This window comes from Salmo trutta, chromosome 18, assembly GCF_901001165.1.
Source record: "Salmo trutta chromosome 18, fSalTru1.1, whole genome shotgun sequence".
In the NCBI taxonomy this organism is placed as follows: domain Eukaryota; kingdom Metazoa; phylum Chordata; class Actinopteri; order Salmoniformes; family Salmonidae; genus Salmo; species Salmo trutta.
In genome coordinates, this window is record NC_042974.1 from 23,103,930 (window position 1) to 23,118,445 (window position 14,516).

General features: G+C 42.8%; 1 protein-coding gene across 3 annotated transcripts in view; it reads right to left on the minus strand.

Annotated features, from left to right (window-relative positions):
• The window catches only part of LOC115153035 (regulator of microtubule dynamics protein 2), a 95,919-nt gene that overhangs the window by 55,371 nt on the left and 26,032 nt on the right, over positions 1-14,516 (minus strand). For all 3 annotated transcript variants that reach the window (XM_029698049.1, XM_029698048.1, XM_029698050.1), the window contains exons 3-4: positions 1,663-1,855; positions 1,184-1,286 (exon numbers count right to left, since the gene is read on the minus strand). In XM_029698049.1, coding sequence (XP_029553909.1) covers positions 1,184-1,286; positions 1,663-1,855 — 296 coding nt within the window. The remainder of the gene's footprint in view (positions 1-1,183; positions 1,287-1,662; positions 1,856-14,516) is intronic.

A 14,516-nucleotide genomic window follows, 5' to 3' on the forward strand; every position in this document is an offset into this window, starting at 1 on the left:
GATAACTAGCACACGTAACAAATCTACAAACTGTGTCCTACGGAAAATAGTGACGCACATAACACACAGCACCTCTTCTACGGGCATGTGGGGGAGGGTTCTTGAAATGTAACATCCAACTGAAATCTTGCTGCTGGGAGCCAGTGGACTATTCAAACCATTTTTGCAATACAAAAAAATCTCAGAGGGAGGCATGACAATGATATGATTTGTGGTATGGCAACGAGAGACTAGTTACAGTGTTACACAAGACATGCAAAGAGCGTTGAGAGTTGTAACTTTGCTAACAAGCAATGCAGGGGATGGAGTATTTGGCAAAGGAAAAAAAAAGAAAAGCATGCAAGCATAACGCATTAAAAAAAACTTTTGGGGGAGGGAACACCTCTGTTCACTTGGAAGTGGTGCATGCAATCACAGCTGTATAGTAGAAACATTATGGTTTGTGTGTTCAAAGAGAACACATCATTATTTATTGCCTTTTATAGAAGCTATTTTAGAGAGGTTTCTGTTTTGACCACAGCATTACGTCATACTATACTGCACATCTGAAAAGATCAGTTATATGTAGTGTTGTTTTGGCCAAACTAAGAATGAGAACATGCTGGATGGATTGCATGGGGGGGAAATAAGCCCACACACAACTGTCTTATTCCTTAAGATCATTTAATATGGAGGAATTGACCCTGTCAATTGTTCATCGTGCATTATTGGTGATGCACATATAGTTGTGAGTACTTCATCATAAGCCTTCGGGTGACAGAAGACACATTCTCAAAAATGTAGCCAAAACTCAGATCCTTCCCAATTCGCTCTGTGGCCAGATCTCAGACTGGCTGACTGAGGTCATAGTATGGATACTAGAGTTTCATGCCAACTGGGTTAGTTTTCCAGGTGTCATTCAGTTCAGGACTACTTTCAGGCCACTCCGAGAAGTGGACAATGCCAACAACTGGGTGGCCTGCAGAACCAGCTGTGCAAATTACCTTACATGGCTCCAATACCAGGAGCTGCTAGGAGCTCTGTTATGGATGCACATTTCTGGACACAAACCTCAGAATTGGGGGATTTCTGAAAAACTTAGGATTTTGGGGAAATAAAAACCTGGGCATTTTCGGAAAGCTTCTGGAATTGTATAACCCTAATCTTTGGTAAAAGGATCAAGGGTCAGTATGTGGTTTATTACCAGTCTCTGCATGGGTCTTCTTTTGCTCTAGGTTGGCAGTGACGTCATGAACATCCACGTAGGCCCGAACTAGTCGCCATAAGAACGTAGTGTTCTGTCCAAACTGAAGAAAAGAGGTGTCAGTGTCAAACTTCATATTATTGACGTTTATTTGGAGGCAGGGTTTAACTAGGCGCTCTTCTGCGCCAACCTGGATTCAAATAGTATTTGCTTTCTTTCAAATACTGTAAGCACCTTTGGATTAGGCCTGTCTACAGTGCCAGATGGGCAAGATTTGCTCTTTTGGAACTATTCAATTTGTTGCATTGCACCAAGCAAACCAAAGCAAGCTCAATCAAGCGCATGGGACATTTTTTGAAAGAAAGCAAATACTATGTGAACCCATGTCTGCTACTGCTGTGATTTATAACAAAAACAGATATCTACTAGCCCTAGGACATCGAAACTCAAGACTTGGACAGTTGGTTGATGTGGCCCACCTGCTCCCTCTTATCCAGCATGGTGCGGAGGCACTCCCTCTTGTCTCCATCGCTGCCGTCGTGTAGAGCGTCCACCCTATCCAGAAGGGCTGAGAACTCATTCAAAGGCTCAATCACAGTCACTTCATACGGACTCTGACCCTCAGCCTCAATCTGCTCTTCTTCCTCAGAATCGGTTAAAGCTGTTATGTACCTGAAACACAAAAAGCATTCATTAGCACCACAGCCTACACCTTCCTAATATTGAGTTGCACCCCCTTTTGCACTCAGAACAGCCTCAATTTGTCAGGTAATGGACTACAAGGTTTCGAAACTGTTCCAAAGGGATGCTGGCCCATGTTGACTCCAATGCTTCCCACGGTTGTGTCAAGTTAGCTGAATGTCCTTTGTGTGGTGGACCATTCTTGAGACACACGGGAAACTTATGTGAAAAACCCAGCAGCGTTTCAGTTCTTGACACACTCAAACCAGGTGTGCCTGGCACTTACTACCATACTCTGTTCAAAGGCACTTACATCTTTTGTTCTGCCCATTCATCCTCGGAATGGCTCACATACACAATCCATGTCTCAAGGCTTAAAACAATCCATGTCTCAAGGTATCCTCCCCTTCATCTACACTGATTGAAGTGGATGTAACAAGTGACATCAATAAGGGATCATAGCTTTCACCTGGATAGTCTGTCATGGAAAGAGCACTGTTCCTAATGTTTTGTACATTCAGTGTATATTCTCAGTTCCCGTGGCATGTGTTTTCATAGTAAACATAGGTGGGAGGAAGATGAACTGAAGGTGGTTCAAATTAGGGTTGAAGATTTTCATACCGTTCCTGTACCATACCGGGGTATACGGTATTACCGGCATTGATTGTTGTAACCAAGAAGCTTGATCTTGCAAGCTAGTAAGTTAGCAAACCAAATACATAGCTGGAGCCCTGAGCTGGAGATCATTCTCTAAGATGTGCCAAATAAATTAATTTACAGCTAGTGCAGCACGCACCAACAGGCTATTCCTAAAATGTAGACTGGCATTATAAATAAGAATTTGTTCTTAACCGACTTGCCTAGTTACATTTTATTTATTTAGTTACATTTTATTTATTTAACTAGGCAAGTCAGTTAAGAACAAATTCTTCTTTACAATGAAGGCCTAGGACCAGTGAGTTAACTGCCTTGCTCAGGGGCAGAAAGACAGATTTTTTACCTTGTCAGCTCGGGGATTCGATCTAGCAACCTTTTGGTTACTGGCCCAACGCTCTAACCACTATGCTACCTGCCACCCCTAAATAAAGGTGAAAAAATGTAGAGTGAAGGCTGAGAGTATCTCCAGAAAGGGAGCTTCAGTTAATGAGTGATTTTTATTACCTCCTCTCTGCCAGACGCTGTCAATAACGGATGAACATTCACTGCATATTTACACGCAAACAGCGACATGTTTGTTTACATAAGTGGGTCACTTAATTGTGTGTCTAGCAGTTAAAAAGTCAGACACTTGAAGGGTTTCCCGTGCCAAACACAGGGAGACTGGTCTCTGTCATGGCACGCAGTGTCGGACACTTGTCTCTTTCATTGTGAGGCATACATACGGGGTCTTCCCTGTGGCTCAGATGGTAGAGCATGGTGTGTGCATTGCCAGGGTTGTGGGTTCGATTCCCACGGGGGGTCAGTACAAAAAAAAAAAAAAAAGAAATGTATGCATTCACTACTGTAAGTCGCTCTGGATAAGAGCGTCTGCTAAATGACTAAAATGTAAATGTAATACAATGTGCCTGCATTAGCACTGCTTTTACAGCCTTCGAAAAAGGTCCCCTTTCAATTACTGTAGCTAAGTATGTACTAACACCCACAGCTAACACTTGAGTAGGGGAAGGGAAAAAGCTGACAGTCAGGTAGAAATAAAAAAGACATGGAGGACTGAAAGTGAAAAAATTAAAACATGAAAGGCCTCCATTAAGTTCCGGCAACAGCTGCGTGTCCGTCGTCTGTGGTTCTGGGAAAGTTTTGGTCTGTGAGCGATGGTTCTGGGTAAGGGGGAGGTGTGTTGGAGTGGGCTACCGACAGGTGCATCTTGGGCCCACAACTGGAGGCCCCATCTTAGATCCCTCTCACCCCACATACCTCAGGCCCGAATAGCTGATTACTTAAAATCAGTGCCTTTGAGACAAAAGTATGTGTTTGCAGGAAAACTGCAACACTGCTTCTCTGCAGGGCAGGCAGCAAAATCCAATGACGTAAGAACCTGGCAAGCCAATGTTGGAATTCTACTTCCCTACAATAATATTTTCAGAGACTACCAAATGCTTGAGAAAAGTTAACAGCCAACGTCTAAAACTTCAGGAATAGTGTGTCACTAGTCTTGAAATAGATAACATAGTTGATGTAAAGTTCTTAAGCAACACAAGCAAATGGCTATAGACCTATTAGCCTATTTCTCCAATTTTCACTCTGTAAAAATGGACACAAATCCAGTCATGGAAGTGCTTTAATCTTAGAGATGGGCACGGTTATTCGAAAATCCGAACAGACATTAATATCCGATTACTTGGGAGTGTATTCATTTTCACCAAAAAAATATAGGCCTATTTTGACAAGGAAAAGGCTTGGTCTAAATTTAAATTAAATAATCTGTGACATTGCTATATAGCCTACAACAATAGACCATTACATTCAAAACACTAAAAACACTTGACCTTTTATATGACTGCACCCCATATCACCACCGATAAACCCACTATAATTGAGAATTTCAATAAGCATTTTTCTACGGCTGGCCATGCTTTCCACCTGGCTACCCCTATACAGCAGTCAACAGCACTGCACCCCCCAGAGCTACTCGCCCAAGCCTTCCCCATTTCTCCCAAATCCATTCAGCTGATGTTCTGAAAGAGCTGGAAAATCTGGACCCCTACAAATCAGCCGGGCTAGACAATCTGGACCCTTTCTTTCTAAAATTATCTGCCGAAATTGTTGCAACCCCTATTACTAGCCTGTTCAACCTCTCTTTCGTGTTGTCTGAGATTCCCAAAGATTGGAAAGCAGCTGCTGTCATCCCCCTCTTCAAAGGAGGGGACACTCTTGACCCAAACTGCTACAGACCTATATCTATCCTACCCTGCCTTTCTAAGGTCTTCGAAAGCCAAGTCAACAAACAGATTACCGACCATTTAGAATCCCACCGCACCTTCTCTGCTATGCAATCTGGTTTCAGAGCTGGTCACGGGTGCCACAGGGTTAAATTATTGGGCCAACTCTTTTCTCTGTATACATTAATGATGTCGCTCTTGGTGCTGATGAGCCTCTGATCCACCTCTACGCAGAAGACACCATTCTGTACACTTCTGGCCCTTCTTTGGACACTGTGTTAACAACCCTCCAGACGAGCTTCGATGCCATACAGTCTCCTTCCGTGGCCTCCAACTGCTCTTAAATACAAGTAAAACTAAATGCATGCTCTTCAACCGATCGCTGCCTGCACCTGCCCGCCTGTCCAGCATCACTACTCTGGACGGTTCTGACTTAGAATATGTGGACAACTACAAATACCTAGGTGTCTGGTTAGACTGTAAACTCTCCTTCCAGACTCACATCAAACATCTCCAATCCAAAGTTAAATCTAGAATTGGCTTCCTATTTCACAACAAAGCATCCTTCACTCATGCTGTCAAACATACCCTCGTAAATCTGACCATCCTACCGATCCTCGACTTCGCGATGTCATTTACAAAATAGCCTCCAATACCCTACTCAACAAACTGGATGCAGTCTATCACAGTGCCATCCGTTTTGTCACCAAAGCCCCATATACTACCCACCACTGCGACCTGTACGCTCTCGTTGGCTGGCCCTCGCTTCATACTCATCGCCAAACCCACTGGCTCCAGGTCATCTACAAGACTGCTAGGTAAAGTCCCCCCTCATCTCCGCTCACTGGTCACCATAGCAGCACCCACCTGTAGCACCGCTCCAGCAGGTATATCTCTCTGGTCACCCCCAAAGCCAATTCCTCCTTTGGCCAGCTCTCCTTCCTGTTTGCTGCTGCCAATGACTGGAATGAAGTACACAAATCTCTGAAACTGGAAACACTTATCTCCCTCACTAGCTTTAAGCACCAGCTGTCAGAGCAGCTCACAGATCACTGCACCTGTACATAGCCCATCTATAATTTAGCCCAAACAACTACCTCTTCCCCTACTGTATTTATTTATTTATTTTGCTCCTTTGCACCCCATTATTTATATTTCTACTTTGCACTTCCTTCTACTACAAATCTACCATTCCAGTGTTTTACTTGCTGTATTGTATTTACTTTGCCACTATGGCCTTTTTGCCTTTACCTCCCTTATCTCACCTCATTTGCTCACATTGTATATAGACTTATTTTTCTGTGTAACTCTGTGTTGTTGTATGTTGTCAAACTGCTTTCCTTTATCTTGGCCAGGTCACAATTGTAAATGAGAACTTGCTCTCAACTTGCCTACCTGGTTAACCTGTTATGGATAGGGGGCAGTATTTTCACAGCCGGATAAACGTACCTGATTTAATCTGATTATTACTCCTGCCCAGAAACTAGAATATGCATATAATTATTAGCTTTGGATAGAAAACACTCCAAAGTTTCTAAAACTGTTTGAATGGTGTCTGTGAGTATAACAGAACTCAATTGGCAGGCCAAAACCTGAGAAGATTCCAAACAGGAAGCGCCCTCTCTGACCATTTTTTGTCCTCCTTGATCATCTCTATCCAATACAGGGGATCTCTGCTGTTACGTAACACTTCCTACGGCTCCCATGGGCTCTCAGAAGGCGGCAAAAAGCTGAATGACGTAATTCCAAGCCCTGGCTGAAAAGCTTTAGCGCATTTGCTAAGTGGTCTATCAGCAGACAATGGGACTCATGCTCGTGCACGAGACGACCCCATGTTTTTATTCTATCGTCTTTGAACGGATACAACGACTCCCGGTCGGAATATTATCGCTTTTTTACGAGAAAATGTTAACCTCTCTGGCGCACGTGGGACGAATTCGTCCCACCTACGTAACAGCCACGTCAATCCAGTGGCGCGATTTTTGAATCGTTTGAAATACTATTACTTCAATTTCTCAAACATATGACTATTTTACAGTTATTTAAAGACAAGAATCTCGTTAATCTAACCACACTGTCCGATTTCAAAAAGGCTTTACAACGAAAGCAAAACATTAGATTATGTCAGGAGAGTGCCCAGACAGAAATAATCAGACACCCATTTTTCAAGCTAGCATATCATGTCACATAAACCCAAACCACAGCTAAATGCAGCACTAACCTTTTATGATCTTCATCAGATGACACACCTAGGACATTATGTTATACAATACATGCATGTCTGTTCAATCAAGTTCATATTTATATCAAAAACCAGCTTTTTACATTAGCATGTGACGTTCAGAAAAAGCATACCCCCCGCAAACTTCCGGGGAATTTACTAACAGTTTGCTAAATTACTCACGGTAAACGTTCACAAAAAGCATAACAATTATTTTAAGAATTATAGATACAGAACTCCTCTATGCACTCGATATGTCCGATTTTAAAATAGCTTTTCGGATGAAGCACATTTTGCAATATTCTAAGTACATAGCCCGGCATCACGGGCTAGCTATTTAGACACCCACCCAGTTCAGCCTTCACCAAAATCACATTTCCTATAAGAAAAATGTTCTTACCTTTCTTGTTCTTCGTCAGAATACACTGCCAGGACTTCTACTTCAATAACAAATGTAGGTTTGGTCCCAAATAATCCATCGTTATATCCAAACAGCGACGTTTTGTTTGTGAGTTCTAGACACTATCAGAATGCTACATCACGGTCACGAGCATGGCGTGACAAAAAATGTCTAAATATTCCATTACCGTACTTCGAAGCATGTCAACCGCTGTTTAAAACCAATTTTTATGCCATTTATCTCGTAGAAAAGCGATTATATTCCGACCGGGAATCTGCAATGAGCCTAAACAGCTGAATGAAATTTCTCCACGGGGGCGAATCGTGCACGCGCCTCATTCAATGGTCCTCTGATCGGCCACTTACCAAAGGCGATAATCTGTTTCAGCCAGAGGCCGCCTCGTCATCCTTCAGGTTTTTCCCGGGTTCTGAGAGCCTATTGGAGCCCTAGGAATTGTCACGTTACAGCTAAGATCCTTACTTTTCAATAAACAGATGCAAGACGCACGACTCCTTGTCAGACAGGCCACTTCCTGCATGAAACCTTGTCAGGTTTTTGCCTGCCATAGGAGTTCTGTTATACTCACAGACACCATTCAAACAGTTTTAGAAACTTTAGGGTGTTTTCTATCCAAACCTGAACAATAATATGCATATTCTAGCTTCTGAGTTGGTGTAGGAGGCAGTTAAAAATGGGCACATATTTTTTCCAAAATACTCAATACTGCCCCCTAGCCCAAACAGGTTAAACAGCGGTTGACATGCTTCGAAGTACGGTAATGGAATATTTAGAATTTTTTTGTCACGAAATGCGTCGTGCTTGTAACCCTTCTTTACCATTCTGATAGTGTCTTGAACGCACAAACAAAACGCTGCTGTTTGGATATAACTATGGATTATTTGGGACCAAACCAACATTTGTTATTGAAGTAGAAGTCCTGGGAGTGCATTCTGACGAAGAACACCAAAGGTAATCAAACTTTTATAATAGTAAATCGGAGTTTGGTGAAGGCTAAACTTGCTGGGTGTCTAAATAGCTAGCCCTGTGATGCCGGGCTATCTACTGAGAATATTGCAAAATGTGCTTTCACCGAAAAGCTATTTTAAAATCGGACATATCGAGTGCATAGAGGAGTTCTGTATCTATAATTCTTAAAATAATTGTTATGTTTTTTTGTGAACGTTTATCGTGAGTAATTTAGTAAATTCACCGGAAGTTTGCGGGGGGTATGCTAGTTCTGAACGTCACATGCTAATGTAAAAAGCTGGTTTTTGATATAAATATGAACTTGATTGAACAAAACATGCACGGGATTCCACTGGCTGTTGAGTAGGTGGGACGATTTCGTCCCACATACCCTAGAGAGGTTAAAAAAGGTCTTGCCCACATCGGGTACGGAAAGCATGATGACACAGTCATCCGGAACAGCTGGTGCTCTCATGCATGCTTCAGCGTAGGCTCGTCTGGTAGGCTCGCGTCATTGGGCAGCTCGTGGCTGGGTTTCCCTTTGTAGTCCGTAATAGTTTGCAAGCCCTGCCACATCCAACGAGTGTCAGAGCCGGTGTAGTAGGATTCAATCTTAGGCCTGTATTGACGCTTTGCTTGTTTCAGTGGTAGAAAAAAAATCACTGGAAAACAAACTGAATGATCTACGGTCGAGACTATCCTACCAATGAGTTAAAAAGTGTAGGCAATTCCCTGTAGGCAGTTCCCTGTGGCTCAGTTGGTAGAGCATGGTGTTTGCCACGCCAGCTTGGTGTGTGCAACTCCAGGGTTGTGGGTTCGATTCCCACGGGGGGCCAGTACAAAAAAAAAAAAAATGGTATGAAATGTATGCATTCACTACTGTAAGTCGCTCTGGATAAGACCATCTGCTAAATGACTAAAATGTAATGTAAAATGTAATATCTTATGTTTCACAGAGTTGTAGCTGAATGACGACAAAGCTAGTATAGAGCTGGCTGAGTTTTCCGTGCATCGGCAGAACAGAGCAGCTACGTCTGGTAAGGCGAGGGGCGGGGTGTGTATATTTTGTCAAAAACAGCTGGTGCGCAATGTCTAATATTAAAGAAGTCTCAAAGTATTGATCGCCTGAGGTAGAGTACCTCATGATGAGCTGTAGACCACACTATCTACGAAGCGTTTATCTATATTATTTGTAGCCGTCTATTTACCACCACAAACGATGCTGGCACTAAGACCACACTCAAAGAGCTGTATAAGGCCATAAGCAAACAAGAAAATGCTCCAGAAGCTGTGCTCCTAGTGGCCGGGGACTTTAATGCAGGCAAACTTAAATCAGTTTTACCTAACTTCTACCAGCATGTCACGTGTAACCAGTAGGGGAAAAAAATCTAGACCACCTTTACTCCACACACAGAGATGCATACCCCCCCCCCCCCCCCCCCAATTTGGCAAGTCTGACTAGAATTCTATAATCCTTATTCCTGCTTACAAGCGAAAACTAAAGCAGCAAGTACCAGTGACTCGCTCAATACTGAAGTGGTCAGATGACGTGGATGCTACGCTACAGGACTGTGTTGCTAGAACAGACTGAAATGTGTTCCGGGCTTTATCCAATGGTATTGAGTAGTATACCACTTAGTCATCAACTTCATCAATAAGTGCATCAACATTGTCCCCACGGTGACCGTACGTACATATCCCAACCAGAAGCCATGGATTACAGGCAACATCCGCACCGAGCTAAAAGGCTAGAGCTGCCGCTTTCAAGGAGCGGGACACTAATCCGGACGCTTTTAAGAAATCCCGCTATGCCCTCAGACGAACCATCAAACAGGCCTGTGGTGTAAAGTACTTAACCTCTTAATAACAAGAATTTAAGCTTTATGCCAATATCCTGGGAAATGTCCTTGCTACATACAACCTCATGCTAATCGCATTAGCCTACATTAGCTCAACCGTCCTGTGCATGGTCTCCGATCCCAAAGAAGTTCTCCAGAAGCTCTTTTCGGTCATAAGAGTCCATCACTTGGTTCTCTCACACAATTGCATTGCCTATAAAGAAAATTGCACATCATGAGCATTCATGAAGTGTTTCATTAAATTTGCATTGATGTCAGAGTGATTAGAGGGACAATAGAGCGCTGAGTACAAGGCAGCTAGCATTTTGGTAGGCTACTAATGACCATCACAGCTTGGAGAAGCCTAATTACATGACTAAATGTTCACGTGGAATTTTACTGCCGTCATGACTAGTGACCACCAGTGTGGCGGTAATACGGTCACTGTAACATCCCTACCAGGGTGCATTGGGTTGTTTATATACCGTTATTATGCTTCCTCCATTTACATTAGGGGAACAAACATCACAGGGCCCGCGGTGCTGTTTCAACACTAAACAAAAAACACACACACACACAGCCATCTAACTTGACTGTGTTCCGTGCCAGTTTGATTCAGGTCTAGTTAAGGGACGAGGGGAAAGGGTAAAGCGAGTGGAGGCCTACTACAGTGGCAGCAGGTGCCTTATAAAGGACGAGAAGGATGATGAACATTGAGAGAGAGAGAAAAAAAAGGTACAGGTACTACCTACACCATTTTACACTTGTCTTGAAGGCTCAGATTTGGGTTAGCATTTCTTACTGTAATACAACACGTGGCTGCTGAAAACTTCAAGGGGCCAAAGGGACATGTTCAGCACTGGCTCTGTGGATTGCTACTCTCCCTGAATACATAGAGCACTCCAGTAATGTTGTCATGGAGTATATTTTCAAAAGCTTAATAGAGATGAAGGATGAAAGAAATTCCCTCCAGCTGCTTTGATGACACAATGACAGTGCTTAACACCTTTAGGGCCAATCATCACCTATCCTTTGGGTGCAATGTTTTAACCGCACTGTGTGTAGAGCACACACTAATTAGTGTACAGGACTAAACATGATACAAATAGTTGCCCTGTACTTTGATGTAGTGCTACTTTAACCTTGGCACCAAATGAATGTCTTAGTAAATGCCATATTAAAAAGTCTTAAGATCTAATGCTAGTTCTACACACAGACAACATTCTCTCAGTGAGAGGGATTAGACATTTAATATGGAGACGGAGAATCCAGGTTGGAGTGTTTCAAGGGAGCTTAGCAGCAGTGGTCACCATGGTAAAGCGTCAAAACCAACATGAAGAGTTTAAACTCCCAACATCCTCTGATCTAGGTAGCAATAAGCTCAGCTCATAGAGAATGCATCACTGGTAGTGAGAGGGGCCTCTCAGGGGTTGATTTTGATTGGGGGACTTGGTTCATCTTTCCATCAATCCTGACTAGCTTCCCAGTTCCTGCCGCTGAAAAACACCCCCACAGCATGATGCTGCCACCACGCTTCACCATAGGGATGGTGCCAGGTTTCCTCCAGACGTGCCGCTTGGCATTCAAGCCAAAGAGCTCAATCTTGGTTTCACCAGACCAGAGAATCTTGTTTCTCATGGTCTGAGAGTCCTTTAGGGGCCCTTTGGCAAACTCCAAGCGAGCTGTCATGTGCCTTTTACTGAGGAGTGGCTTCCTTCTGGCCACTCTACCATAAAAGGCCTGATTGGTGGAGTGCTGCAGAGATGGTTGTCCTTCTGGAAGATTCTGCCATCGCCACAAAGGAACTCTGGAGCTCTGTCACCTCCCTGACCAAGGCCCTTCTCCCTCGTTTGGCCGGGGGGCCAGCTCTAGGAAGAGTCTTGGTGGTTCCAAACTTCTTCCATTTAAGAATGATGGAGGCCACAGTGTTCTTGGGGACCTTCAATGCTGCAGGGCTCCCGATTGGCGCAGCAGTCTGAGGCACTGCATCTTAGTGCTAGAGTCTTCACTACAGACCCTGGTTCGATTCCAGGCTGTATCACAACCGCCTTGATTGGGAGTCCCATAGGGCAATGCACAATTGGCCCAGCTTCATTCAGGTTAGGGTTTGGATGGGGCAGGCTGTCATTGTAAAATAATAAATAATTCTTAACCAAATTGATTTTATTGATGTATTATATTAAGTTAAAATAAGTGTTCATTCAGTATTGTTGTAATTGTCATTATTACAAAAATATATCTCTATAACTCATATATATATATATATATATATAAAAAAACGGCATTGGCTTTTTTTGGTCCTCCAATAATCGGTATCGGAGTTGAAAAATCATAATCGGTCGACTTCTAATGTCAATGCTTCCCCAAGACGGTTTCTGACAGTTTGTGCAGAAATGTTTCAGTTGTGCAAACCCACAGTTTCATCAGCTGTCCAGGTGGCTGGTCTCAGACGATCCCACAGGTGAAGAAGCCGAATGTGGAGGTCCTTGGCTGGCGCGGTCACATGTGGTCTGCGGTTGTGAGGCACACTGGACCTACTGCCAAATTCTCTAAAACAACATTAGCGGCTTATGGTAGAGAAATAAACATCCAATTATTTGGCAACAGCTCTGGTGGTCATTCCTGCAGTCAGCATGCCAATTGCATGCTCCCTCAAAACTTCAGACGTCTGTGGCATGGTGTTGTGACAAAACTGCACATTTTAGAGCGGCCTTTTATTGTTCCCAGCACAAGGTGCACCTGTGTAATAATCATGCTGTTTAATCAGCTTCTTGATATGCCACACCTGTCAGGTGGATAGATTCTCTTGGCAAAGGAGAAAGGCTCAGTAACAGAGAAACTAATTTGTGAACAAAATTAGAGAGAAATAATATTTTTGTGTATATGGAAATGTCCTGGGATCTTTTGACCTACGGCGATTCTAGTGTTAAAAGAGAATTATAAAAAGTGAATACTTCTATGCAAATGTTGTTGATCAGTACAATAAAATAAGTCCCAACAGGAACAAAAACAGCTTGTTTTTCATCTGTAGCTCCATGAAATCAACCAAAACAAGCCCAAGAACTCAATGCATGCACACATTCATGTTGAATTTGAAATCACCTTTATTGCAAATAGGCCTAGGCGACATCTTGATTTAACCAGTTTATCAATAGATTAGAAATGTACCATTCAAATAAATGATTATCATGTTATGTTGTTAAAAAAAAATTATTTTGTTGTTGACAAAAGTCAAATTGATTGTATGATTCTATAACTGACTAATTAATACATACATAAAAAAATGGATCAAGTGTCATTCTGTGACTTTGGCTAATACACCTTTTTATGCCATGGTATCAATTTGGTATCGAAGTCAAAATTCTGGTATCATGACAACACTAGTCTGCCTCTCCAACAGGGATGAGGATAAACTCCATTGATTACAAAAGGTAACAGAAATTACCCAATGACTCGGTCTTCATCATGTGAAATAGTATATGATTTATTTTTTGTATTACACTTCCATTCTATTAGATTTATCACTACAAAAGAATAGGAGAGTAGTACGCTTTATAGTAGACCATCTATTATTTTGGTTCCTATCACAACAAACTATATCACTCAAGTATGGACTGGTTCCACCAGTCTGAACCATAAACCCTGTAGTAAATGATGGCCTGAGTAACAGTGCCTAGGCCCTCAAAGTCTAAACGAGGAAGTGCAAGGCACAGCCGCAGACAGACTGAACTAAGACACCAAAACAACAATGATTAACTACCCACAGTACTCTGGCTGGCAGTTGGCCTGCTTGTTATGTTGTTACAGCAAGAATTGCTCTAGGCGACTGCTGCCAGAGCTCTGCCAGGAAATAAATCTGGAGCCAACTTAACTGGTGGGAGGAACCATGATCCACCTCTGATCTGAAGCCCATTATACACCTCTACCCCGCCCACTTCGCTGAGTTTGGATGCCAAGCCAGGTGCTTCTTTTTCTTGGCATTCTTAGTGAAAGTAAAGTCAATCGAGGTGATCCTCTCATAGTCAGAGCAATGTCCCGCAACGCTATAACAAGTTATTAATCCACAGCATTTTCTTGTTTCAAGGAAGTCCCAGAACATCACTAAGAAAAGTTTACCCCTTTATATTCACCACCAGAAAATATCAAACGCGCTTTTTTTTTTCAGAGATCAAGACTATACTGTGAACAGGCGTAACAGAATAGCCTCATGTCTCGCTCCACTTTCTGTTCTCACCTCTTGCATATGAAATGGGACGTCGTTGCAGGCTGCAATTATGGTATTAGGAACCATTTGGTGGTGGCTTGTGGTTACAACAATCATGTTCAAAAGGGAAAGCCATTGGATGTC